Here is a 27978-nt window from a genome sequence, read left to right as displayed (position 1 = left end):
GCCCCCGCCGGCCGCCCGCGCCCCCCGCAGACCGCCCCTGCCCGGCCAAACCCCTCCCCTGTCTGCAGCAAGTGGCAGCGGGAGAAGGGCGGCGGCGCCATCACGTGAGCCGCCCTGCCGAGCGGCGCGGCGCGGCGCGGCGCGGCTGCCCGGCGCAGCTCGGCAGCCAGACACCCGGCCCCGGTCCCCAGCGTCCCCTCGCCGCCTGCCTCGCGCTCCCATGCCCAGCAGCGAGGCGGTGCCGCTGGGGCTGGGCGCCTGCCGCAGGTCGGGGGCGCTGGCCGGGATGCTGGCGCTGGTGGCCCGGCTGCTGGAGTGGCTGCGCTCGCTGTTCTGGAAGGAGGAGATGGAGCTCACGCTGGTGGGGCTGCAGTACTCGGGCAAGACCACGCTGCTCACCGTGCTGGCGGTACGGTAGCGCAGCGCGGCCCCGCCGGGCGGCGGCCCGGGGCCCGGGCCGGGCGGAGCGGCGCGGGGGGCGCGGGCGGGCGGGCGCGGCTTGCGGGCGCGGGCGGCCGGCGGCGCCGGGAGGCGGCGGCGCCCGGCGAGGGCCTGTCGTGCCGTCCCGGGGGCCGGGCCCGGCGCCGGCTCTTCCCTGCGCGTCCCCCGGCAACAGGTGAGGGCGAAGCCGCCCTTCCGCTGCCATGAGAGCCTGCAGGGAGCCCTTGTGCCTCCCGCAACCTCGTGCTTCTCACACCGGGCTCAGATGTGCCTGGACGTTTGTAAGGGAGAGTGAGAAAATGTCTGCTGTGCCCAGCTACCAAGTGGGTCCGTCTCAAAGCAGATTCCCTGACAAAGAGTCTTGCTGTAATGCACAGCTAACTTTACGTGGTCAGTGTATCCGAAAATAACTCTACTATAATAATGTCACACTTCCTCCAAGGCCATGACTTCCCTTTCACTGAATTCTTCCGTTCCATCGGTTACATCGATATTGATGTCTCCCACAACTCCCTGTTATTTTGCCTTTCCCATCCTACTGTGATCGTGGCCTTGGGGCCTTGTTCTTCTCTAACGTTGACATCAACCATGGCATTTTCCATTTTGCAGTCACGCTGAAATACCTTTCCCATCTTGGTTTGCTGTGCTGCCTGCCCTTCCACGTTTAGGTCCATCCTGGGCATTTACTTTCCTGCTCTCAGAAGGTGCAAACAAGATGCAAACTGCTAACCATGAAGCTCCTCAATGCGTTCCCGTTTCTTTGAGGTGATCGCTGCTGTTAGCTTTATAGCAGCTGCACCTACCAGGAGATAGGAGCTTCCAGACGTTCTTGAAGAGTCAGTCCTTACCCTGAAAAGTTGCCAGATCAAGAAATCAAACACAAATTGGGCGGGGTACAGCCTACGGTCAAAGAGATTGAGCCAATGATGGACACATGTGTGGTGTTTGTTGTATACTTTCATGTGTAATACACACTTATGGAATAAGGGAAAGAACAGCAGTATGAATTAGTGTGAGTGAGGAAGCGCGGAGAGAGAGAAAGGAGGAGGAAAAGGGCTGGGGTGGGGAAAGTGCAGCTAGCAATGTAAGTATGTTTTGGGAGACATCATCAATCAATGAACAGAAAATGATTGTAATTCAGACTTTAGTTTGTTATGCACTCCGGTGTTCTTCGTAACATAGGCCTCAGCACTCCTAATGTGCCAGTGTTCATCTCCCAGGGGTATGCTCTGCTGAGGAAGGAGAAAAAAGCATAATAAATTATTTTGCATCTTATATTGTTTTCATAAATGGAGCAAATAAGGACACAGCAGTTCAGAGACCTCAGTGCTCTAATAGTAGTATGTGGCATTAGACTTTAGGCAGGTAAATGTTTGTCCTCTCATTTATACACCACCACCTGTGAGATGACATCATGTGTTTGTGTCTCTTGTGCTAAGGTCATCATGGATGAAACAGCACTGCTATAACTGCAGGTTTGATTTTGTCAGCACATGTATAAGTAAATATATTCTAAAAGACATCCTTTTTTTGACTTAAGAATTGTCACAGAAAGTAGTTCTCGTAGCTACAAAAACTTGTACTTTCAGTCTGCAGATGGCTTGCTGCCATAATCACCAAAGAGTGGTAGGAATTTGGGAATAAGCAGTTTAGGATAAGGCAATGGATAATAGCTTATTCTTGAATGCAGTTGATAAGGGGATGGCAAATAGATGAGAAACTGTGTGTATGTTTTTGTATATGTGGCTAGGGAATGATGAGATGGAAGTAACCATCACAAAACAGTGGGCATTTAAAACTACAATGGGTCATAAAAACAAATGATAAGAAATTATTTGTTCACATTGCAGTAATATTCAGAGGTCCTATTGTGCTAACACTGCATAAACACACTTTGAGACAGTCTCCTCCCTAAAGAGTTTGAGCCATATTTAGTCCTCTCTTACCAGTGGAAACCTTGGATAATTTCACTGCTTTTTACTTTGGATGTGCACTGATGTAATGAAGTAGAATCTGGCCCATTGTTTTTTGATACAGTGACAGGTAATAACAATATTCATCGTCAGTGCAATGTTCACCAACATTTAAGAATGACATTACAAACTTCTTAGCATAAGTTATTTTCATCTGTATCAAGATGTAATCTCTCTGTTTTTGAATGAAATATGACAATAAAATTGTTTGACAGCACCTTGAATATTCACAAAAAGTACTATCAAAAAATTTGTCATGTAAAATTTCCTTAGCAAGCAGTTTTTGTTTTTTTTTTTTAACTTTGTGGTACTTAGAACACTTGAAACAAAATTCAGTAATCAGAGTTTTTGGAGTAATATGGTCAAAAGATTCAACACATTACCTTCTTTTCTTCATTGTGTAGGAAAATAAAGAACTGTATACATACTAGTTTGTAGCTGGTTCTGTTCAACCACAATTAATTTTTTTTAGAAGAAAAGACTAAAGACCAATAAAGGAGATGTTAATTCTTTGCATTCTATCCCCAATACCAGAGCAGTTATAATTGTTTTTTGATGTGTGCCTTCCAATTTAACATATTGCACATGGCATATAATTTGCTAACAAAAATGGACTCCTTAATTTCAGGGAGTTTGCTTAGCTTCCTGTGTTAGCTCTCTAGTTTTCCAGGCATTCCTGTTCTTGAATAATGATATTACCTTCTCAGAGTTCCTCTGTGTGAATGTCTGTCCTCTCTAAGTGTATGTACTACGTAATTTAGCAAATTAGGCCAGTACTTGCCACAGCAGATTGTTACTGATTGGCTTTGCCTTCCTCTATCCAATTAAAAACTTCTTCTGTCACTGCTGCATACACGTATCTGTGTGAGACTACAAGTACATTTGTCTTTGCTGTTTTTCCCTGCTGCTGTTGACAAGTCACTGAAGCAAGGAAAGAGAAAAAAGAGACTTTCAGAAGCAAAAGATAGAGAAGATGTATAGCACAGAATTTAACAATAAGGTTCCCATAGGTAAGATTGAATAAGTACTGGATGGAAGTTGTTTCTTGCCTGAAGGATCTAATTCCAAAACCCCAAATCATGTGAGAGGAGCAAATAACCATCAAAGTTAGCTTTTTAAGTCCTAGATTAAAAATACTCAATCTTAGTTGGTGAATACAAACTAGAAGTATAAAGTGTTCTCATTCTGCCAAAAACTGTGAAGAAGAAATTTAGGACAATTATACTGTGACCTGCAAGAGCAGTAGGGATAGCTGATGGCTGGTTCTGCAGTGTGGGGAGCACAGTGGCTGTGATGGACCTCGAAGCTCCTGCTTGTCAGGTGGGAGTGTCCTCTTGGAGTGTGTCTGCTTTCCTCCTTGTCCAGAGATCCATGTTTTCTTCCAACCCCCCCCCCCCCCCGCCCCCAGCATACAGTGGGGATGATGATAGGGGTGGGTGATGAGAATATGGGCAGATAGGAATGGAAGGACAGTGGCATGTCCAAAAGGTCCTGCTCTCCTCCTTTCGAGATGACTGGAAAACCAGGACGACTGTGTACCTTACAGAGAGTTTGTAGCCCTCGATGTAGGCATAACTGTTAAGTGACCTTCTACATATCTTGGTGTGCTGCTCCTAGTGAGATACAATGCCTTATTAATAACACATTTTGAAAAGGAAGAAGGAAAGAATGAGTAACAAGTAATCTGTTTCGTGCTGAGCTTTGTCTGTCTCCTTAAAAGCTGTCTTCTGTATAGGGCAGTTTTTTGTAAGGTTCCCATTGCCATGACAATAAGTTGCTATCTTGTAGAAATATTTCTTTTAGTGATGGAAGACATCTGACACTTCCTTTGGGTTTAGGGTGTGCTAAGTTAGTTCCTTATATTCTTCCATCTTACTGGAAAAGTACTTTACAGTATTTACTTACTAGCCATCTTATATCCCATCTAGTGTTTACTTTCCATCTTACTATACTTTGATTTTACTCTTAGCTTTAGCAGTGGGAGTTTTCTGCTGTCATCTACTCAGACAGAAAGGGACTGCACTTAGTACTTTCTAGACTGAGAATTCTTTCACCATTAGTTACATTTAGAGTTAAACCACTGGTAGCAGTGATGAGAAACTATAGAGAAAAGTCCTAGTATTGTGAGTTTTATTGTATTTTGACAAAGCTGCTTTCTGGTTAGCTCAAGCATCAGATGAAAAATTATCCAAAGTCTTGTGATTTCTCGAGTGATCTTTGTCACTGAGGAGAATAAAAGATCATTTAAAGGAACTGAAATGAACTGTCTTCCATGCCAACATGACAATGCATTAATTGAAGTGCTGGCCAATGCTTTCATAGAAAATTATTATTATTTTTACTACATTGTAAAATAAAATATGTAGATTGCAAATGAGAAGCTTGTCTGCTCTCTATCAGTTATTTTATAATACATTTTTTTTGTGTTCTAGTCAGGGCAGTTCACAGAAGATATGATTCCTACGGTAGGCTTCAATATGAGAAAAATAACAAAAGGAAACGTTACCATAAAGGTAAGTGTGCATGTTTCAATTAATACATAGTGAATAGCTATAAAAAAAGAAGTTATTTCAACTGGAAATGTGAAAATGTGGAATTCAGTAGGTTTGGGAAAGATAACTTCACTCAATAACTGATTATTCTTCCTTTTTGTATTTCTAAAAATTAACAGGGAATATTCTTTTTGATAGTCTTTATTCAGAGATCCATTTTGTATAAGAATTCTAGTCAATAAGATCAAGGAATCAAAAGTAAGTATATTTGCTTTAACTGGAAGACATTAACCTAATAATTATCTATTATTAAGGAAAAATGTCCAAATTAATAATTTGCAATATTTTGAGTACCTGCCCTTGTTTTGTCTTCTTGTGCATCTTTTCAGTCAAATCTTTGTGTATGTTCAACAGTTTATATTGTATTCTCTTCCTGTATGAAAGGCATTTTCATACAGGGGATACATTTATTTGACAGGAAAAGAGGAAGTAATGCTGACTATACACAGTACTGCCAAATGCACAAGTTATACTGAAAAGTGATTCCCCTCCCCACACACACAGTTTATTAAAACAGTGAGGAAGGGGAAGCAGACAAGTTCAAGACGATAGCTTGTTTATCAGCTTTTTTAGTTCAAAAACTGTAACTTTTTTAAGTATGTAGACTTAGATTTCTGTGTTGTATTAATCTATTTGTTTTCATGATATCCATTCCACGCAGTTTAGTTGTACTGTTTCAGATTAGAGAGGTCATAAAATTCTGGGATATTAGGGGAGCTCAGTTGCCTCCTGAAACTGCCTCTCTCTCTCTTTCACTGTCTTTCTCACAACTGTAACTGAAATCTGAAGTGACTTCCCTTGTAACTCAGGCTTCTCAGTGGAAGGTGAGATTTAGCTCATGTAATGTTAGCTCTTCAGAAACAGAACATGTAATATAAGTCAATTGTTGGGGCACCATCTCTTAGGCCTATAGAAGGATATAGATGCTGGCAGTTTGGTTGTGATTCATATCACAGGAGTTCAAAATAAGGATAAATCACTTCTTTAACATTACTGCTCTCTCCTGTTTGATTATGAAGGGAGACTAGCTAATTAGCTTAAATCAGATTCCTAACTTTTATCTAAAATTAGGTGAATACAGGTTTTTGCTTTTACCTCTACTTTTCCCTAAGTCTTTCTTTTGCTTCTTTTTCCCTCCTTTCTCCCTCAGTTCTAAAAATGTTCTTTTCTCCCTGGACTGATATGATTCCTGAACCTAGGAAGGATTTTCTGAAATAACCTCTAATGTGAATGTAAGCCTTTTCTAGCTATCTGCTCAGTCCCTCTATGCAGTGAGCATGTAAAGGGGTGGTAAAAGGAATAAATGACTTCCCTTGCTTGGGAGATGTTAACGCTGAACTAAAATCAGCCAAAACTTAAAATGACCATATAGATACTGTGACCACATATCTGTTTATTATTCCTTTGGTCTGAGTATCTTGGTACACCGTTTCAGAATTTTGCATGACAATAGAGCCTTAAGCTGTACGTTTCAGTCGTGTATCTACTTCTGTGTTGCAAGCTTGTAGAATAAGCGCTATCTTACTCTACAATCACTTGCATATTGGAGTGCCTAATCAGTAACATTTGAAAGATTTTGTTACTTTTTTAGAAAAGATGTAACAACTTAATATTTGCATCCAGTCTTTTAAATCTTTCCAGCAGATAAGTCTCGTATTACTCAACTATTTCCTCTCTTCACCCCGAACCTTCCCTCCTATACACCCTCTTAAAATTCACATCAAGTTTGGCTGAAGTAAAAAACTCTAACACTACCTACCCCATGCTTTGGTCTGACTTTAATTTCCCATGAAATTCAATTTCATAGTAGAACTTTTTAAGACTAGGCCCACAGTAAGGATGGGGAGTGGCAGGGGAAAATCATTTTTGGCTCGGTCACCTCAATTTTGTCACTTTGTGCATAAGCATTTTAATGTAAATTTAAGTGCGTTGTTAGAGCCTTGATTTGGGAGACAATCTGGACCTCACTCTCATCACAAAGCAGGTGAACAAGAAGGCAAAATACAGTCGCACATGCATTTTTATCTCAGGCATTTCCTAAAAGATAAATGATTGATGGAAGCCTAAGCTTCTTTTCAATATAGAGGATGTGTGTGATCATTTGTCTAAAAAAAAAAAAAAAAGCTATCATATGATGATCAGTGCCAAATTCAATACAAACTGACCAAACTCTTTTTTTGAAATAAAAAATGTGTCCTCATAGGAGACAAAAAATTTCAATAAGTGATTTTTTTTTTGTAGCCAAAACAAGCAACTTTTGCATGTTGGCTGTTTCATGTTTTAAAATAAGTATAAATAATTATACATCTATTATGCTTCTATTAAAATATATAGTAGCAAGAAAAGTGCATACTGTGAGAGTTATAGGAGAGAAACTTCTGAAATTTTGAAAGGACACCCCCACTCTATACAGACAATGGAAACGGAAGGAATTTTTGTCTTGTTTTTTTATCTTTTGTAAATTCTTCAGGGATGGACTGGGAGTTGCTTGAACCATTAACACCTACAAATGTGAGTGTTTAGTGGCTCTCTGTTGTACAGTTTATTCCCAAAGATCAACTTTTTCAGCACCTTTTTTTGTGGGATTCACTACTGGTAGTGTGTCTATCAAACCCTTATTATATTTATGTGCTGCTGCCAAGTATAAGGCAAATATGTAGGAACTAATGGCACCAGGCATGGAAAGTAATGAAATCCATTTAATCTTTGGAGTATATCTCCTGGAATAGCTAGTCAAAACTAGCATTACTTTACACAACAGGCAACTCTCTGGAAACACAGAGGAACTTAGATGTCAGTGTAAATTGGCCTGCATTGGTTGCACTTTATCTGGAGAAACAAGGTGACTGGAATTAGAAGCCTTTCAAAACTAATTCTTGCAGCCAGTCCCATATACTGCTGAATAGCACAAAGCCACTTTCTGATCTTCTCCACTGCTCTTAGGGCAGTGGAAAAGGTCAGAAAGAATCATAAAGTGTACACTATTTCAGGCTTAAAGTCACCCAGTGGAAGATAAACCAAATTACTGCTCAATTTTTGGAGGGAACCCACGAATTAGAAGAGTAAATGGTAACTGAACTGGTCTTTAAGGAGAAAGAAGAAATACTGCACAAGATGCACATTCTGCTAAGTAACAATTATGCAGCTTTTTATTGTAAATGGACGCTGTTATTTCATGATGCTTTCTGTCCTGATTCTGGTGAATGCTGTGTTTAAAACTGACGAAGAGCCACATACAGTTTCATCAATGATGAAGTTTAACTTCTGGTCACTCTCTTGCTCCTTCTTTCACCTGTATTTACAGCGTATAGAGCATCATCCTAGCTCTCCCTCATCTCTGTTAGTTCATTTCTTTGTGGCCAGTTTTGCTTGTGGTAGTGTTGGTAAAGGTTGGTAAAGGGAAATTTCAATATAGAGGGACATCTCTGTTGATTGCAATAGGCAATATTTATACTGTATATCACTAAGGTATACTGAGTTGCAAACAGCTGTGTGTTGTTTTTCTTTCTTATGTATTAGTTTTCGTCTTCATTAGCCTCTCCTCAACAAACGTTCCCTGCTGCGGCTCCCGATTTTCTTTGTACCCTGTCCATTTGAATATTCACACAAATGCCAAATCCTAAACACCTCATTCCTCAAAATGTCTGCTTCTACCCCTTCAAGAGAAGCAACAAATGCCCTCACTTAGTCCAGAACTGAGTTTGTCAGTAAAGGGGCAGGGGGGAGGAAAGAAAGAAATTCTAGGCTTGGATTCCTCTTCTGTTAAATATGTCTCAACAACCATCCATGTGTTGCTGAGCAAAGAGTTGAACTCCATTGCAGAAAGAACATACTTCAGCATAACAACTGTTTATCTTCTCCCAAAAGAATGCCTTTTTAACCAAAATCAAAACTTCTGAATATTTTTCCTTTGGAGGACCACATTCTGCTTTCAAAGGCATTTTCTCATAAAGGAAAAAGAAGTCAGCCTCTCTTTTCGAAAAGTCACAAAATATCCTTTCTCCACACCTGCTTTTCTGCCCATGCTAGCACTTCTAAATGCTAGCATGATCTTCTTGACCCTGGGGACAAACCAAGTGTACTTTCTGGGTAACATAAGAGGGAATTAGGCCAGCCTAGTGAGGGTGGCGGAGACTAAAAGTGAGATGTCAGTCAGCTTAAGCAGGCCACCAGGTGAGATTGCACATTCCACCTCAGTCCTGGCCATGCCCCATATTGCCCCTTTTCCATCAGCGCTAGTGATCACATGGCTAAGTAGTGATCAGATCAGCCAGGTGATCTAGCTGAAAACAACCTCTAAAAAAAAAAAATAGCTTCTTCCCAGTTGGATTACCTAGCTAGTGTGCTTCCCAAACAGCTGCATGATTGCTGGTACCACCACCATGGGGGAAAGCAGAGTGTGGCACAAGCAAAACTACCCATTTCGGTGCAACCTGGATAGACTTAAACAGCTGCAAAGCTACATTTTATTTCCTCAGCACACTGAGTATGGACAGGAATAAAGCAGCCTATTCATTTGGTGAAAAAAATTAAGCTTTCCTTCATCCTTCCATCTTGGTATCTGCAAACTTTTAAGCACAGCTAACGCAGCCTGTTGCTAGAAGGCTGCCAAAATTGTGTGTTCAGTATGCATACACAGACTGACGGTGGATTCAGATGAATCAGTGACAATGTTTTTTTAGAAATAAATGTTTAATGCTGTATTGTTAAAATTTATGAACTTTGGATGTTTTAAAACTTTTCTAATTCTTATGTTTAATTCATGATTCCTATTAGTTATGAAGGAGTATTTATGGAGAAGTCGATAGACATTATTGATATCAGAAGAGCACTCTGATTGATATACTAATTGTATAGAGTTTTCTCCCCAAGATTCTGTTTACTGTATACAAGTGAATATGTATGCTAGCTATGAGAGCAGATCAAGAAAGCATATTTACAAGAACATCAGAGATAGTGCCTTACAAGTTCAAATGCATCCCACAGCCATCCTGTACTTTCTTGGCCTCTTTACTTTGATGTCAGACATTTAAGAATGCTGACCAGTGACAAAATTGTGATTAGCACTGTGATATGAAGGACCTAGTGCAGACCCACAAGCAGAAGCTATTTCAGTTTAAGTAGTCAAACTGTCTTAAGTGTTCATTTACTCCAGAGAAGTAATTTTTTTCTTATCATTCTTTCAGGTATGTGGAAGTTCTTTGTCCTAGTGCCAGAGCATTCCCCAGTCTTTCAAAAGAGTGTGTTTGTACTGAGCCAGTGCCTTCCGCTTGAGCTCTAGCAATGCCTTCCAATTTATCCAGAAGAGGGTTCTTCTCCATTTTAATTATTCCTAAATATCAGTTTCATAGACTTTTCATTTCATCTGGCTTGCCTGCCTGATCAAGGAAGTCCACAGACAGCACAGTCAATACAATAGTTACCATATGCAGCCATAGTTCATAAACAATCGGAGTAAGAATAAATACCACTAATAATAGGAGTAAGAATTTCCTTTCAGTTCCCTTACTGTCTGTCTTTGGACTAGATATAATCAGGACATGATTTAGAGTTGATGTAAAGGAAACATAAGAGCAGCTGGGGTGCTATACTGGTGTTGCTATGGAATTGCTAGACATGGAGGAAAATGAAAAAGCTGTTGTTGGTTCATTCAGCTAGACAAATCAAGATCAATTGCAAGTAAACATGTTTCGAAATAAAGCATTTTTGAGATGGGATAGTTCAAGTAGGTGAGAAAAATGACTAGTAAGTTTGTACTGGAGTTGTTTACCCAGATGATATTGGAAGGAGAGGACTTGCTGCAGGGAGGAAGTGTGTGAGTTTCTGTGGGGATGTATGGAACTGTGCCTTGTTTTACGCTTTGCTTCAAAAGTCATATTATATGAAAAGTTTTAAAATACAGTCGGTGGGGATAAGAGGATAATACTAACATATGTTAATATGTTAACTAGATTCTAAAAGATACTGGATTTGAAAACTAAACTGCATAGGCAAATAATTTATCCCAACTAGTTCTCATGATATCTCTGCTAGAACAATATACAGTTCTGGTAAGTTTAGGAGATTACAGTTCTTGTATATAGATGCATGCTTTTGAACCTTAAAAGCCTGTCAAGATGAAACCGTTGTAAGTCACTGTTCTTGTATAAGCTGTTAAAATCTTACAGCCTAACTGCTAAACAAAGATTCCTGAATTATTTTACTGTAAGAAGAATGTCATCATTTGTTGATAAGTTGAAGACTGGAGAATGCTGAGGGAGATGTCTCTTGCTGGAAAGCTTCAATGAGCTATTTGCGGTCTAGTTAGCTAGGATTTAGAGTGAAATTTTCTGTAACCTTTTTATCCCAACAAAGCAGGTTACCTTTCTCAAGCATGCAAATCCTATGATACCCAAATATCAGCTATTATTAAAATTCCTGGCTAAAACATTATTTTACTAAACCTATGAAGTCCTTCAAGTATGTCAGGAATGATCTTCAAGCAGATATGTCTTACATCTGACCTTTTTCAAAGGTCTCAGTCTTGCCAAACAGAACCAATTAAACCTGCTGTAAGAGCAAGGCTGAGAAACCATCTGGGTCAAAAAGCCACTGAGGGAAAACATGACATTCCTGAAGACCAAGACTGATCACCTTAGGGAGACAAAGTTGCAACACCAACAAATAAGTGATGATAATATTGGCTCTCTTTTGCCGTGAGAAAAAAAGAGGAAAGGCCACTAAGGAAAAGGTACTATGCTAGTGCACTATCCACCATCTGGTTTCTTGACTACAATTTTATCTCCATATTCCATTAAAATTCCAGAAGAATACAAAAACTAAGGAGCCCATAATCTTTACCTTCTTCCTATTTTTGCAGTTGTTTTCATAAGCTAGCACATTTCTTGTCATATTTAGTCTCTAATCTTAGAGTATAATAGTATGGCCACCGTCATGCCTGTGTATATGAGTATTTTCATGAATTACACTGAGAGAGAAACAGTGATCTAAGCTGGCGTATACAATTTGTGAGAAGATGCCTGTTTCATGTGCTCTTTAATCAAAGTTGAGTATGATCAGAAAAGTAAACCTGTCAGCTTTAGCAGTGAATTGTCAGACTTTGCCTTGTCAATGTATTTTATAAAGCCTGTCACCTAATATTTCCAAAGAAAAAGGAGGCAAAGAGGAAACACCTTACCATACACCATTTGAAATCTAAGCAGAAAACTTTATAGATTTTGAGGCTGTGGTTGAGATATTAAATAATAAGATGATTTCCAGCATCAAAATATTTAACATACTCCAACTTATGGAGCTGCTAAAACTATTTTGATGGAGTTCATAACCAAACTGATGTTTTATTCTATGACTGAATTATTCTGAAGTTTTAATTCCTGTACAGTTTTGTTCTTTGCATGGTGATTTGGTTTTGATTGGGTCGCTCTTCTTTTGGATTAGCTCCGTATTATAGTTTCACTTTGGTGAGGTTCCCTAGCTTTAATTTCTGTTCAATAAGCTAGAAAATTATTCCTAAAACATGTTTTTTTTTTAACATACCAGCTTTCTAGAGCCTCAGAAGACATACGTAGATTGTGAATGATTGTGAAGCTACAACTAGTCAACCTTTGTTTCTCAGAATGATGGTCTTGGAATAGTTTCAGATGTAAAAAAGAAATAGAGCAACATAGGACATTAATATACACAGGTGGTGTATCAACTTCCTCTTCCTTGCTCTTGCACTTTGTTTTAAGGTTACTCTCTTGAAATGGCACTTCCAGGCAGTTTCTGCACTCCCCCCAGGTATTGCAGCCTGGAGGGACCAGTGCTCTGGGGGCTCAGGTTGCAGAGGTTGGACTGTGAATGCAATCGTGACCATTAGAGGCCATCATCCATTCAGGCTGTGCTGTGCTGAGCACATGAGCAAGCTGCAGGGGGAAGCCAAGTCCAGCAGCAGCCCTTCTTGCTACTTACTATTTGCTCTTCTGGGACAGAAGGGAGGGGGAGGATCCCAGCCCTATATGTTCTTCTCCAGTTTCCTCCATTGCTGCACTTCTCTCTCCCTCTTCAAGTGTCCCTCTCAAACATCCTGACAGAATCAGAACCATCCTGCTTTTTAATGCTTTGTCCTGCTTGTTCAGCGACAATTATAAAAATCTCACCTGTCATGTCACAATCTTGCATGTCATGCAGTAATTCCAGCCCCTGTGTGTGCTGCCTGTACTAGCTCCAGCAGTCTTTCAGCAGATGCTGTCTGTTCCAGATGGTTTGCATCTCTCTAAAAAGGTCATGCTATACCTGGGCTGATGTAAAGTCAAAACATGGCAAAGAAGAATTTCTGTGGGGTATCCCAGTGATTTATAATTGGGGGTGAAGAAGGGTTGAACTGCTGGCCTTAAAGGATTGTGATCAGCAGCACAAAGTCCTGGTGGAGGTCAGTCACTAGTGGTATATGCCAACGGTTGATACTGGATGAAGGGTTAATATCTTCATTAATGACCTGGGTCTTCATTAATGACCTGGGTGATGGGACAGAGTGCACCTTCCACAAGTTTGCAGACAAGGCAAACTTGGAGAAATGGTTGATAGGCCAGGTGGTTGTGCTGCCATTCAGAAAGACATTGACAATCTGGAGAAATGAGCCAACAAGAACCTCATGAATTTAAAAAAAGGGAAATGCAAAGTCCTGCAGCTGGGGAGAAACCACCCCGTTCGTGAGTATAGACTGGGGCCTGACTGGCTGGAAAGCAGCTTTGCAGAAGAGGACACAGAGTGTCCTGGTGGACATGAAGTTGATCATGAACAAGCAGTATGCCCTTTTGATAAAGGAGGCCAAGGACATCCTAGGTTCCATTAGAAGAGCATTGCCAGCAGTTCGAGGGAGGTGATCCCCTCTCCAGAGTATCTCTGGAATACTGTCCCCATTTCTGGGCTCCCCAGTAAAAGAAAGACGTGGACTTACTGGAGCAAGTCTGGCAAAGCGCCACAAAGATGATGAAGGGACTTGAGCATTTTTCATATGAAGAGAGGCTGAGGGAGCTGGAATTGTTAACCTGTAGAAGAGAAGACTTGGGGGGATATTACCCTTGTATGTAAACACCCCGTGGGCAGAGTAAAGAAGGCAAAGCTAGACTCTTCTCAGGCTATATGATGACAGGACAGGAGGCAATGGGCACACGCTGAAATACAGGAAATTCCATTTAAACATAAGAAAAAGCTTTTTTACTTTGAAGGTGATCAAACATTGTTGGAACAGCTTGCCCAGACAGGAGTCTCCATTCTTGGAGTTATTAAAAACCCAGCCACACAAGGTCCTGAGCAACCTGCTCTGGTTGACCCTGCTTTGACCAGAGGGGTTGGAGTGGACGATGTCCAGACATCTCTTCCAACCGTAACAGTTCTGTGATTCTGTGAAAAGGAGTTAAAGGAGGGTTAAAAAGTGGCTGAGGTAGAAGAAATACTCAGTATGCTAGTGAATTAAAGAAGCAGAAGGAAAAGTATTAAAGTATTAAAGCACCTTTGGAGACTGTGTTTTTGCTGGGAATTGTGCTTTGAAGAGGATGTGACACAAGATAATGCATTAGATGGAAAAGTCTACAGAGGTCGGGGCAGACACATGAGCCAGAGGCTAGTGTCCAGAGTCAGGACAGGCAGTGTCAAATGTCTAATGAGTTATTCAAAGTAACTGAGAAGACCCCTAAGAATGGATGCAGAGTAAGACCTGATCTCAGGAAATCATCTAAACCTTATGCTTTGATGTGAATCAAATATTTATTTGACTATCTGAAAATAATTAGTTCTTGAAATTTTGTTTTTCTGTGAAGAAGGTTGCGCAATATCCCTGGTTTTGTACCATGTTCTTTTACTCTAAGTGTTAGAAAGCTTTTTGCTAATATCTGATATGAGTTGCCATTGTCATAAATTGAGCTGCTTTTTTCTTCTGTTCTATATATGGTGGCCATAAAGAACGCTGCCTCTTTTGCAAGTCTTTGAATCATTATGTGTTTCCTCTTCTCCTTCCCCTCTTACAGGTCATATTTCCAAAATCTTTTCTCACCCTTTTTTTCTGATTTGAACTTTTTCAAATTTGTCTACATCTTTTCTGTAGTCTAATGCTCAATGCAGTGCTGGAGCCTCACTGAAACTGAGGATGATACAGTAAATACTTCCGAAGCCATACATAGGATGCTTCTGTTAGTACATGCTGATGTAAAATTTGCAGCAGTATAACACTGTTGACACATATTTAGATTGTGAACTGCTCAAGAGTTTTTTTTTTTATGTATCTCTACCTAGTTATTATCCATTTTGGTTTTGTGCATTTTGTTTCTTCAGTCTAAATGTAGCACTTAACCTTGTATGTATTAAATTTCAGTGTCTTTATTTCAGACTGTCCCTGTAACTGGTCCAGATAATTTATAATTTTTATCCACTCTCAGCTTGAAATTATCTGCAACTTATATAAACACATGTTTTATTCCAACAGCCTGTCAGGACACCTGGGATCCATAAATGCTTCCCTTGATTAGCTCTCTCAGCAGCTTTGCCTCATTGATAAATGCTGAGAATATGTCAGGACAACTCAGACCTGAGTGGCAGAGGGTATGAAGAACACACGGGAAGAGTCCTAGGGAGCTGCTCTGTGGGTTTAAATTAGCATGGCAGAATATTCTTTTCCTTTCTAATCTACCAACACAACAGTACCTTTTCCCAGCATGCACATTGTTGAGCGTCCCACGGGCTTTTCTCTGCTCTTGAGTGAAGATTCATTTTTGCTTTCATGGGTATATGCTCTTCAAGGACAAGCAAAATTAATAATCACTACAGTAGTTATTGATTGGTTGTTTAAGCTAGCAGTGGCCTTGCCTTTAGTCTCCTTGCTATCAGTCTACCAAATGCAGGTTCTGCCTGTGTCTTATACCCACTATATGCCTCACTTCACCAGAATCTCTTGGTGTTTGATGTTTGAAGAGTGGTTCATGATCATGTGAAAAGAAGGTACAAAGGGTTACAGGTGATCACCCAGAATCAGGGCTTTCTACCTGAAGGAAGACACAATACTGAGGCTAGGATGGATTGGCTGTGTGTGTTGAGATGTATATAGCATTTGAGGGGATTACAGTTTTGTTTTAAAACCTGGGCTCCTTGGTGCTTTCCTGCTCTTCCTTAGAACACTGTGAATGTAAACAGCACTGGATTCAGAAATGGTCACTGAGAACAGAATTAGCTTTTGTATCCTATTTAAAGTCCAGCTGTTGATCCTTCTGACATTGTATGCTGTGTTTCTGATAAAATGCTAAAGATAGCCTGATAATTGAGAAATAACCCCTTCCATTAAAACGTCTCTGAGCTTGTTTTCAGGAATTGAAAATATTCAGCCATTTTGTGTCCCAAGTCTATGTCTTATTTTGAATTTGTTAGTGAAAGTTTTATGATTAAATTAAATAATTATAATCTACATGAATGTGCATATAGCTTTTCTTTTTCTGTCTGAAATGACTAAAATAAAATACCTAATTGCCAAAATGTTTAAAATTTGGGCTTTAGCACCAGTTGGGAATGCCAGCGGAGTTTTTTAAAGGGGCAAGACTGATTTCAAAGAACATAGTGTCCTGGGAAGTATTGCCTGCAGAAAATGTGGCCACACAAATTATTTTTTTCAAATCTGAGAACAACTATAAAGGTATTTAACAGATATGGGTTGATACATAAATAAGAAGTGCAATTAACTGATCCGCTAGGATATTGTACCTTCCCTAATAGGTTACATGAGTAGTTCTACAAGTACTCTAGTTTTGTATCCACAGAACAATTTATGAACATTTATAAGGTTATTTGATTTAGCTCTTTTTCTTCTTCCCATTTATTAGACAAAGAAGCTGACCATTGCTCAATGAAGATTCCACTTTATAATAAATGACTATTTAGGATTTGTCTCCCCTGCCTCAGGTAGAAATGAGGAAGCTAGCCTGAGCTGGTTGTCTAAACTACACTCTTTGAAACACAGTGGGTGTGTTGCAAGAATGATTCACCTGATATGCAAGGTGGATGCAAGCATTTCCTGTAGGTGCCTGCAGAGCTCTTCAGTAACCATAGAGAAATCTTAGTCACTTGGATTAGATGCCTACATTTTAGGTAGCTGAAGCTGGGAGACATGCATCCTGTACTTTAAAGTCGCTGCCTGACTTCATCCATTTGAGTTGGCTTTGAATGCTATGATCATGTTTGCTGTCTATTTACTAGCTCTTTAGTCGTGTGTCAGAACACGTGCTTGTTTGTGTACAATGTGATGTCAGGCATTGCTGGTGCTACCTTTGAAGTGTTAGAACAAATACTGTTCTGACCAAACATTTCCCTGTGTTTAGGATTTCCTCACCTATTTGTTTAGGATTTAAGGTTTTATGGCTGATACTTTCTTTTATACTTCCAATCAGAAAGATACATTTCTGAGTTCCAGTAATGTCAGATTCAGCTTGCAGATTAAGATGCCTGAATATAAATAGCTCTATGTCTGCATGAGGGTTAAGCTCCCTTAACAGTGGGGATCTAGTCAGTACTGTCAACAGAGCCTGGAGCATAATTCTGTCATCCTAAAGAAGATATCTCCCTCTGGTCTGCTGAATAGCTGTCTAGACTTCACTGACTACAGTGGGATCTTAGATACTGAACCCACACATTGACGTCTGGATACAAATGCCTCGTTGTAGACATCTCAGTCACCAAGATAAATCTTACCCAGAATATCTGAAAAAAAGGACCATGAAAAACTAACAGCTAGAAAATACTACTTTTCCCTTCTTGCAACTTGCTCATTAAGTGTCAAGCCCTCGCACAATATATGCTGACTAAAAAACACACTACTAGCATGTTAATAAGCCCTCTTGTAACTGAAAACTTTCAAAAACCTTTGAACATATTCCCCCAACTGCAGTTTTGCTCAACTGTCATGATATGCCTCTGTGCAAAAGAAAGAGATTTGCTTCTTAAAAATAGCTGATAGCTGCAGTCTTAGGAAGGAGCCTTGGAGCCACATGAACTACGGAAATTGAACAAGAGGCATATTCAGAGATTCCTATCTTAGAAGAATTTGATTTAACAGATAAGTGCTGTGTTAAATGGTTATTCCAGATGATAGCGATTAATTTAGTTTACAAATTAAAACATTGCATTACTTTATGAGAATGTAGACCTGTGAGCATGGTAAGAATTACTACTCAACAGAAATAGAGAGGAATGAATAAAGCAGTGATTTATGAAATGCAATAGGAATAAGATGTGTGCCTTTGAGATTTAGCCTCAAAATCAACTCCTTGAGATATTAATCTCCGCTGAGACAATGCCACTGGGTAGCAAAGAAACCAGAACTTTCTTCCCTGTATGATATGGTCATTCTGTGGGCGTTTTCTGGTTCTTAAGGTCAGCTGGTCAGCTAGGGTTAAAATTACCTACAAAGTAGTGTGAAAATGTTGTTCCTAAGGGTCCAACAAAAGCCATGGGAGTAATTTGAAATCCAGTGTTTTTTTAAAACAATCCAGACAAAATGAGCTTTTCTTAGCTGGCTGTATACTCTACTGTTAAGTTCTAGCCCCTCTCCCAGTTCACACCCAGAATATACTTTTACCTGTGTGTTAAATACTGTGATACAAAAATAAGTGATGTACAAAGCATGTAAGCCCCATGCAGGAAAAGATCTGTAACGCTAAGGCCTTTCTTTCTTGGATGCATCTGGTATTCTCACAGTTCTGTCTGTTCAGTCATGTACATTGAAAATTGTTTGAGGCAGAAATTTGTGTTTTGAATAAAGTAGCTACCTGTTGTAGGCTATTAAATGTGATAAAAAGTATAAAAAGTCAGTCCTAGAATCAGTTGGATAGGGAAGGAGGTGAGGAAATGTTTTTTGTGTCATCAATTTATATTCCTTCCCCATTTCAGATAATTATAACTGAACATATTGATGTTAACTGTGTTCCAAGCACTGTTAAGAATACCTAGTCTATTTTGTGTCTTTCATGCTGTACTTTAATGAATAGCTATAAGCATTATTAGGGAAACTGACTGGAAATGACTTATCTTTCTATTGTTTCAAGGTGACTCTTTCTCCTAATGAGAATAATAGTTATTCTGCAATGCACTCTAATATATTATAGATACAGTATATCATCAAACAAGCACAAAACCAATATTTCTTTATCTCATTTATTCTGTGGTTAGTCCAAGCGACATCATCTTGTAGATTTTTCTGGCTACCAGGAATCATCACTATCACTATCCAAAAATCTAATCTTAATACTATATGTCCCTGCTGTCTTTCCCCTTCTTTCTTCTTCTTCTGATCTACCAAGAAAATAACTTCGTTCCTTTTTCGAGATGCACAGATGTGCACCAGATGGTTACTGATAATTTCAAGGTCCTGATGAATTATTGGAATAATTAGCATTGGTGTGAGGTTTGTCATCTAGCTATAGTATTGAGCTGTGTACTCATCTCTTTCAAGCTTTAAAAATAAATGGTTTATTTTATTAAAACTTTTGAAACAGCCCCTCAGATGTCAGTGCAGATAATAATTGATATCCAGTTCATGTTCAGAAGTTCACTCTGCTCTCTTTAATGTGTTTAACTCTTGATCATATAAAGAGGATCAAAGGCAATTTACATTTATGTGGTATATTAATTTTATGCCAGAAGGAGCAGTAAGATATCCATCAGCAAATGATTTTAACGGTGAATTGGGAAATATTTCATTCTAAAATATGAGCCTAAGGTGTTGAAAATGATAAAGAAATTGATACATAAATATGATTTATGGACTCTGGAATAAAAAAAATAGTCCACAGTAGTTGAAAAAACCTAATCCCAAGGGTCTGTTAAGTCTAACTCTATTGTATGAGTCTTTATTGCCACAGCAGCTTTAATATATTTGAATTTAGAAAGTATAAATATGAAAACAACTTTTAAGGAAATTTGGAAGACGTAAACTTTTGCTCCTGTGTACGTTACTTCCAAATCCAATTTGTGCTATAATGGATATGCCTCCTAATTTTGGTATATAAAGCGTATTGCTTTGATAGCAAAATCTGCTTGAAATAAGGAATAGTTATTTCTCCTTGTTCTTGACATGATAACAAATACGTTCCTTTTGTTTCGAGTATTCGTCACTATTTTAATAGGCATGTAATTTGTAGCATAATAGCTCTTTGGATGTAGCTTCAAGAGCTCTACCCTTGCCTGCAGGATTTACATCCTTACTTTGGTGTTTTGATCGTGGAGACAGTTTTGTTTCACATTGACTTCATAAACTGTAAAGTTTATTCTCACCTACCCAAAATACTGAATTTTTGCTGGCAAAAGAAGAATAAATAACCGCTGTAGAGAAAAATAATGTGCTAGCACTTCAGTATAAAGGAATTCAGTGGGATTGCCAAACACTAAGAGCATGCATAAGTATTTGCAGGATTGGAGCTTTAAAAAATTCCAAGCAGAATTTGAGCTCCCTTTCCATAAGATTCACTGATTAATCACTTCAGGCCTACCCTACACTACTGTTTCCTTTCTGGTTCTGATCAGCTAATCCATGTGTCTTTTAAAGCACATTTGATGAACAAATGGGAGAGCTGTGAAGGTGTTGGAGTCACTAGACTATATCATCCTTTACTGGGACTTACTCTGCTCTCTAACCAACTTTTTATTTACTTAAGATCTTTCTTTATCCCTCTGAAGGCCTGATGCATTCTTATCTCAGGTCTCCCTAGGCCCATTAAAAATGCAACTTTTTAACTGTTTTCATAAAATGATGCTATTTGTGGGCATTAGACTGTATATTTGTAGACTTCACTTTGGTGTCTGAGTTAGTGTGTTCTCCCTAGTCTTTTCTTGCAGTCAGTGGAAAAAGGTAAACCACTCCAAATGGACATTTGGAGCTGTAAAGCTCATAGGGCTGACTTGCCTGGTGAAAAGTCTGTCTCACTCCATTGACTGGAAGAAGCTGAGGAGAGCAACCTCCGAAGACAGTCACTTTATAAAATGCCTACATTTAGGCAGTGTAAGTACGCCCACCAGGTTTTATGTAAGACTTCTTCTGTAATGTAGGTGTCTCTATCAGTACTATGTGGTTCAAAGTAACCTAAAAAGTTTTGAGGACAGCAGTTGTTTTTGTTTTTACCTCTTCCAGGTATGGGACATTGGAGGGCAGCCAAGATTTCGAAGCATGTGGGAGCGTTATTGCAGAGGAGTCAATGCAGTTGTGTAAGTTCTCTTGTGTATCTACATACAAAATGCATTTTAAAATATATATTATTAATATCAATATGCTTTTAGCTCTGTCCACCTTCTTCACTTGCCCTTTTCTTAGTCATGCTTCTTTTCTCTTATGGTGAGATGTTTCGCTTAACCTGGTGATAGCATGAAAACAAAGGGGAAACATAAAACACGTGGCAGCATTCTTTCCAGAAGCTGATGAATCTGTAGAAGCAAAGGCTGAATTCAAGAAAAAAATACTTGGATGGTAGCAGTGGGATAACCAGTGACTTAACCAGGTAGTCATTCAGTTATAAAGACATTTATCACTAGATATAGGAGGTGAGGAGAATGTTTTTGCACACTTTATTTAATGTGAGATTAACACATTAGAATGACTTGTTTTGACTTCATTGGAGTCTGGATGAAGAACAAAGGAGACCTGATACATCATCCAGTTGGCAGAAAATTATTTCCTACACTCGAAATAGTCTTGTTGATTCCCGTCACCAGATATAGATACAGATACAGGTATACTTGATAGCATCCAAGCTTCCATCCATTTGCCCTTAACCTTGATGCTGTTTGATTGTACTACTGAAAATATCGTGACAATAGATAAGGTTGTTCCTAGAAAAGTCTTTAATAATATGCTCAGATCTGACAAACTATTCAATAAAAAAACTTAATGCAATACAAATAGAACATTTTACACATCCAGCAAACCCAGGTATCTACCTGCATGTTCCAAGCAGCTGCATGTTCCAGGCCATTTTCTCTTACCGCCTGTATTTAATTGTGCTTTCTCCTGTATTAATAAATGCTTGGCTTATAGAACTCAGCAATATTTAATGCTGTCATCAATGAGAACACATTTGTCACATTTCAGATATTTTAATGCAGCTTTCTATGAGTAATGGACAAAACCATAAATAACTATTTTCTAATTGTAGTTACATGGTAGATGCAGCAGACTTAGAAAAAGTAGAAGCTTCAAAGAATGAGCTACACAATTTAATAGACAAGCCACAATTGCATGGAATTCCAGTAAGTATTTTGATTTTTTTATTGTTCTCACATGAATATAGATTCTGTAGCCTAAATCCTGATTAATTGGTTCTCCTGTACTCTTTTGAAAATCCTAGCTTAAATGTGATGCAACCTTGATATACTGAGCTCTCTTATTACAAAAATTGTTGTGACATTTTTTTGCAATACTCATCATCTTATCGGTGCTGCAGTATGTTTGTACATTGTCCAGTGTAAACATCAGAATAGATTTGGAATAAATTCATTTTCACATGTGGCATTATCAGACAGTAGTTACTTCCAGTCAGTCTTCTTGTTGGCTGGATTTGAACCAGTGACCAGATACATTTGTGGCAGTATCTTAAGGCATGTGAGATTCGTCTTTCTGAAGGTTGGCAGACACTAACATCAAATAGTCTCCTCTTCTTCCAGAGGACATGAAAGAACTTGACTTCTTTTATCTCTTGACTTCCTTGATTTTTTCATTTTTCAAACTAAAAATATGTGGGAAAAGATGCAAAAATATATATGTTTTCAAGTAGGATCATCATTTTGTCAAAGAATAGTGTGTCCTGCTGAAATTCTAGCGAGGAATTAGGGAAGTGGAAATCTGATATTGTTTGTTTAATTATAATCTGCTGTCTTAGACCTAGTATGAATCAGTCTGGTTAGCATCATTGATCTTTGATGCTGATATCACCAAACAAGGGTTCACACCTTTGATCATAAGAAAGAAAAAAATGGTACACAGTCAATCAGGAAAGATACTCAAAAATTTATGCCTCTTGCTTGACCCGTATTTTTGTAAGCAAATATTTAGAACTTTGGCCAGTGGAAATGCTTGAAGTCAGCTGAGGAAGAGTAGACAGATGGCTAACATCAAGTCATTTTGAGAATAAAATTGAGCAAATACACCCTTTCTTGAAGGAGAGTTTTTCAAGGGATTCCCCATCTTTTTTGTAAGGTTTGCTGTTATTATTGTATTTTTAGGTATTAAATATATGTTATTGAACAAATCCTACAGAAGCCTACATTCAGGCCATTGATGAAGGGTGACATTGTCTTTTTGTTGTTCTGCTCTCACATCCTGTTTTACTTCTCTCTGTCCCTTCCTGGCATGATAGGTCTCTAGTATCTTCAGAAGTACTTAACTGAGCTCCTTTCCTTTTATACTTTATAACATCACATTCCAATTGCCCAGCTTGACAGGCATAGTTATTTCCAAGGTTCAGTAATGTATTTTTTTATTTATTATTATTTCATTGGTAGTAACTAGTATTGAACTTCCTTTAATTTATTGTGCTTAGACTTTTGCATTATAGATTTTAAGGTACCTTTATTAACCTGAGAGGATAAGCAATGAGTTTTAATGTATTCCAGATCTGTGGGAAATATGGAACAATCTTGACTTTGACTCAGAGTTGTAACACATATGGAAAACAATAATGCAATCATCATTAGAAAAACCTTCCATTACTTACTTAGAATGTATTCAACTCATTCATCTGACCTTTATTTATACTTGAGGCCTTGAGTATCATTTAGGAACTTTTAGTCCCAGCATCTGCTCAGTGAACTTTTCTTATTTCACAGACTTAATTCCTAATGGCAGCCTTTCTAATTTCTACTGTCGGTGCTGTAAGGGGAAGTAGAGGAATCAGTCAGTGGCTGGTGTTTGGGTGATTTATGGTTTGGATGCCTGCCTGCGGACTACATCTGCTGTAAGAAGCAGGTGGGCAAAATAGGAGAGAATTGTAGAGAGAATCAGGTGGTCCTGAGGACCCAGCCTCTGCTTTACATATTTCTGGGGTGCTTACTTTGGATGAGCTTTAACTTGGTCATGCAGATTGAGTGTCTGCTGGTGATTTGAGTGCACTGGTGCATGCTCTCCTTCAGGTTTAGTTTCATGCAAAAGGAATCCAGTTTATGTTAATCTGACACCATCCCCTAATGTGATCCAAAACAGAGTAAGTGGGGACAGTTGTGAGATTCACTTCCAAAGTGCGCATGTGATACAGGCTGAAATACTAATGCACCCTCAGGTGATTGGATGGATCCAGAAAACTGGATCCATTTCTGGTCCATTTCTAGTCTGTTTCCACAATCACTGGTCATTTTGAAAGTGTCAGCTATTGTGTTTTAAATATTTGGCTGCAAGATCCGAAAGAATGCCAACAAATGGTTAAAGACAAAAATAAACTTTTATTGCTCCTGGATTTTCAATGAATAGGAATTCTTTCTTTTAGGTCTTAGTCCTTGGAAATAAAAGAGACCTCCCAGGTGCACTGGATGAAAAGCAGCTAATTGAGAAATTGTAAGTAGCTGGCCTGTGTAAAAAGCTGAGGCCCTCTGAAATTCAATACATAAGAAAAAATCATCGGTAGTCTATGGTAATAGCCAGCGATAACAGATTCCATTTTACATTCTCAGATATTCCGCTTTGAGCTCTGCTGGCAGTTGAAGTAGCACCCTAGGCTGATAACTGACTGCAGTAAAATTGAACCTCTCTTGATTATTGTTTCAGTTGTATAAAGTTGTTTCAGATATCCTGTTTTCCCATCACTGAAGGTGCAACTGCTATTGAGAGTAATAGCCTCACTTACGCTTCTCAGAGTACATTGTAGTGGCAGTTTAATGCTCGAATGGCATTAGAACAGAATCATTTGAAACTACTGTCTGTAAATTTAAGCAATTCAAATATTTCTGGCATGTATCCAAAGCAAATTCTTATGGATTACAGAAACTAACTTAAATTGAGGCATTTTGTAAGGGGAATATACATTTATGCAAAAATGGCTAGTATAGCAATAATTTTGCAGAATAGGTTTCTGTGCCTCAAATGATGTAATTTTAAACAGTAGGAAGTGAAGTGCAATGAAGAGGTTTCAGTAGGAAAGGATAGTTTGATAGCTAAGCAACTGAACTGGGACTTAAGAGGCCATTTCGTTCCCTTTTTTATTAAAGTGTCTCCTATGTGATGTTAAGACTCTTCCCTTTTCAGTACGTCTATTCTCCATCTTCACCAGGAATAAAATCTGCTTCCTGCATGTTTACAAGACTCTTAGGAGTATAAATACATGAAAAAAATAGTGAAGTGTTCAGAAACTTTGAGGGGGTGGGGGAATTCACAGAAAGAAACAAAAGTTAATTTCTTCCTATAGGTAGAAGCATCCTTTCAATAGGAATCTGATCTGATACCTTTAAGCTGTGTATGGTATAATGAACTTTCTGAAGATTAATGCTCTGCTCATCTGAATATTGTTGTTTGAGTATAAGAGTTAGTACATGTAAAAACTTTGAATTCTAATACAAAAGGATAAAGGATGGTTGCTAAGATGAGGCACCATTACCCAGTTATGACTACAAAATGTTGTTTTCTACTCATGGATTCCTGCTTTTTTCTATCTTTCTATATTACAGTGACTTAATGAGAAATTTGAATTTTTTTTTGAAATGACTTTATAGCCTTTAAATCTTTATAATTTAAAAAATGTTTTTGTTATATGCAATAGTGTATTCTTTTTCAATTGAATATCAGAGAATAGAACTGAACCCACTGAATAAAAAACAGAAAAGATGTAATTTAATGGAAATTTCTGTGGTCAGCTTTTGTGGAGCTGTAACACTATTTAATGAAATTTTCTTTTTGTAGAAACCTTTCAGCTATTCAAGACAGAGAAATCTGTTGCTATTCTATTTCCTGTAAAGAGAAAGATAACATAGGTAAGCTGCTGCTTCTTTTTACAGCATCATTAGTGTATACTTCACACCACGGATGAGATTAAAAAAAATAATAATGAGAACTGGATATCTAACTCCTGTATATAAGAGAAAATCTCAATTTTATGTGAAAGATTTTGTCACAAGTATTACATTCAATCATTTGTTTTTATATATATTTATTTGTCATTTAGAAGGACTAAAAGGTATACAGACAAGTCATTCATAAAGTGAATTAGTTCTGCAAGAAGTTATGAAATTAATTTGAGAGATGCCTTTGGAAGAGCATTGTTTAAAAAACAAATTAGTTGAATCTATCACAAAAACTGTGTTTCCTTTCAAGAACTGGTAACTACATATGAGGGTCTTCCAGTTTTAGGTAATATTTAATACATCTGGAAATGAGAAGAAAGCCAGTAGTAATTGAGAATCAGTGAAGTATCTTCCAGTGCAACACTGTGCCTAGAAAGGCTAACCTGGTTCCTGAATTTCCTTGCACAAGGAAACAGCAAATTGGTACAGACTGCTTATATCACATGTTATTTGGAACTGTCTCAAGCATTACTAGAGTACTGTGTTCATTCCTGGTTCCGTATTTCAAGGAAGACCTTGAAAAACTAGCTCAGGCAAGAATCTGAGAAGATCAAAGGACTGGCAAATATATTTTATAATGAAAAACTAAATGCATTCAGCTTATCAAAGTGATGTAACTACTAGGCTTTTAAGGAGAAGGGTGGGAGCTCTTCCTCTGAATTTTTGATGGATATCAATGCAGTCATATGAGATAGTCATTTTTCAGAGCAAACTGCAAGTGAACTGGACTTATCAGGAGATGTAGGCCTAAGGCTGCCAGGTTTCTGTGTCCTGAGACACTGTCTGAGGAAGATATATGGTTATTAGCTCTGCTTTAGGTCACATGAGATGGTTTTGTCTGAAATCTCAGTGCCTAAGCTGGTCTGGTAGAAAATTCCTAGAGTACTCTCTTGAACATAGGACAGACATGTGGCAGCAAATTCAGATTTGAGGGCTAAAGTTGTTGCTGCCCCCTGACATCCTTACTGCATTCCTGACATGTTATTGCCTTGAGGCAAAAACATCTAATCTGCTCATGAATCAGTCTGTAAACTGCTCCAGTTTCTAGCCCAACACATTAGGTTGTATCAGGAGAGGTAATGACTTCAGCTGTTAAATTTTAATCCAGTGTTGCATGTTTTTTAGAGACCTTGGGCTCCTACATTCTACCTAAATGACTTCTTAATGCTTTGTCAGATGCTTGCCCTTCCCTTCACTTCTGATCATGTATTCTCACCTTTGTTCTCACATTTTAATTTATTCCAGTTTGAATTTTAAAGTTCTTTTTTATGGTCATCTTAAATCTTTCCTTTTTCAGCTGTTCTTGATCTGTGGTTTAGAAAACTTAATGTCAATCATCATATTTCAGGAATACAAAATGCACATAATTTAAAACCAAACAAAAACAACAACAACAACAAACTGGTGTTTTAAGCAATTAATTTTTAATTGAGTGTGAATGAAAACCTGTAGTTTCTGGGTTTGCTTTTTTTCTTTTTTTATTGTATTGACCTGCTGGTGTTCTGTCATCCCTTTACACTCTGTGAATAAGCTGTTCAGTTTTTCGTTTTGTGTTATTTGTCTTGGCAGACATAACATTGCAATGGCTTATTCAGCACTCCAAATCAAGACACTGTTGAAGAAAACTTTTGCTGAGGATAACTTTTCTTTCCCGATCACTTTGACTCCTATCAGCTATACACTACTGAAAAGATAAGGAATGCAACTGCATACTACCAGGACTCACTTTGATCATATTTGTTAACAGAAATAAAACTAAAGTGAATTATGGTCTGTCTATTTTGTTTCTTTTTTTTTATATCCAGATATCTGTTTGCCTAGGTGAAATTCCTGAAAGCCTTAATACACGAGTGAAAAGAAATCAATACTTTTGAGGCTGTAATGTTTGAGTTTATGCATGTGAATTGTGAAATACTTAGTAACTTTTTTCTAATTTGAATAAACTGCACAGTGGAAACAGA

At 38.5% G+C, this 27978-nt stretch overlaps 1 protein-coding gene across 1 annotated transcript; it reads left to right on the top strand.

The window, feature by feature from the left end:
• On the top strand, positions 1-27978 carry LOC112990953 (ADP-ribosylation factor-like protein 8B). Its single transcript, XM_064506738.1, has 7 exons — positions 1-409; positions 4847-4927; positions 21111-21184; positions 22129-22222; positions 24451-24518; positions 25857-25927; positions 27587-27978. The coding sequence occupies exons 1-7, from the start codon at positions 221-223 to the stop codon at positions 27634-27636; spliced, it is 627 nt and encodes a 208-aa protein (XP_064362808.1). The 5' UTR covers positions 1-220; the 3' UTR covers positions 27637-27978.

This window comes from Dromaius novaehollandiae, chromosome 1 (genome assembly GCF_036370855.1).
Source record: "Dromaius novaehollandiae isolate bDroNov1 chromosome 1, bDroNov1.hap1, whole genome shotgun sequence".
In the NCBI taxonomy this organism is placed as follows: domain Eukaryota; kingdom Metazoa; phylum Chordata; class Aves; order Casuariiformes; family Dromaiidae; genus Dromaius; species Dromaius novaehollandiae.
This window is presented reverse-complemented; position numbering and strand designations above follow the sequence as displayed.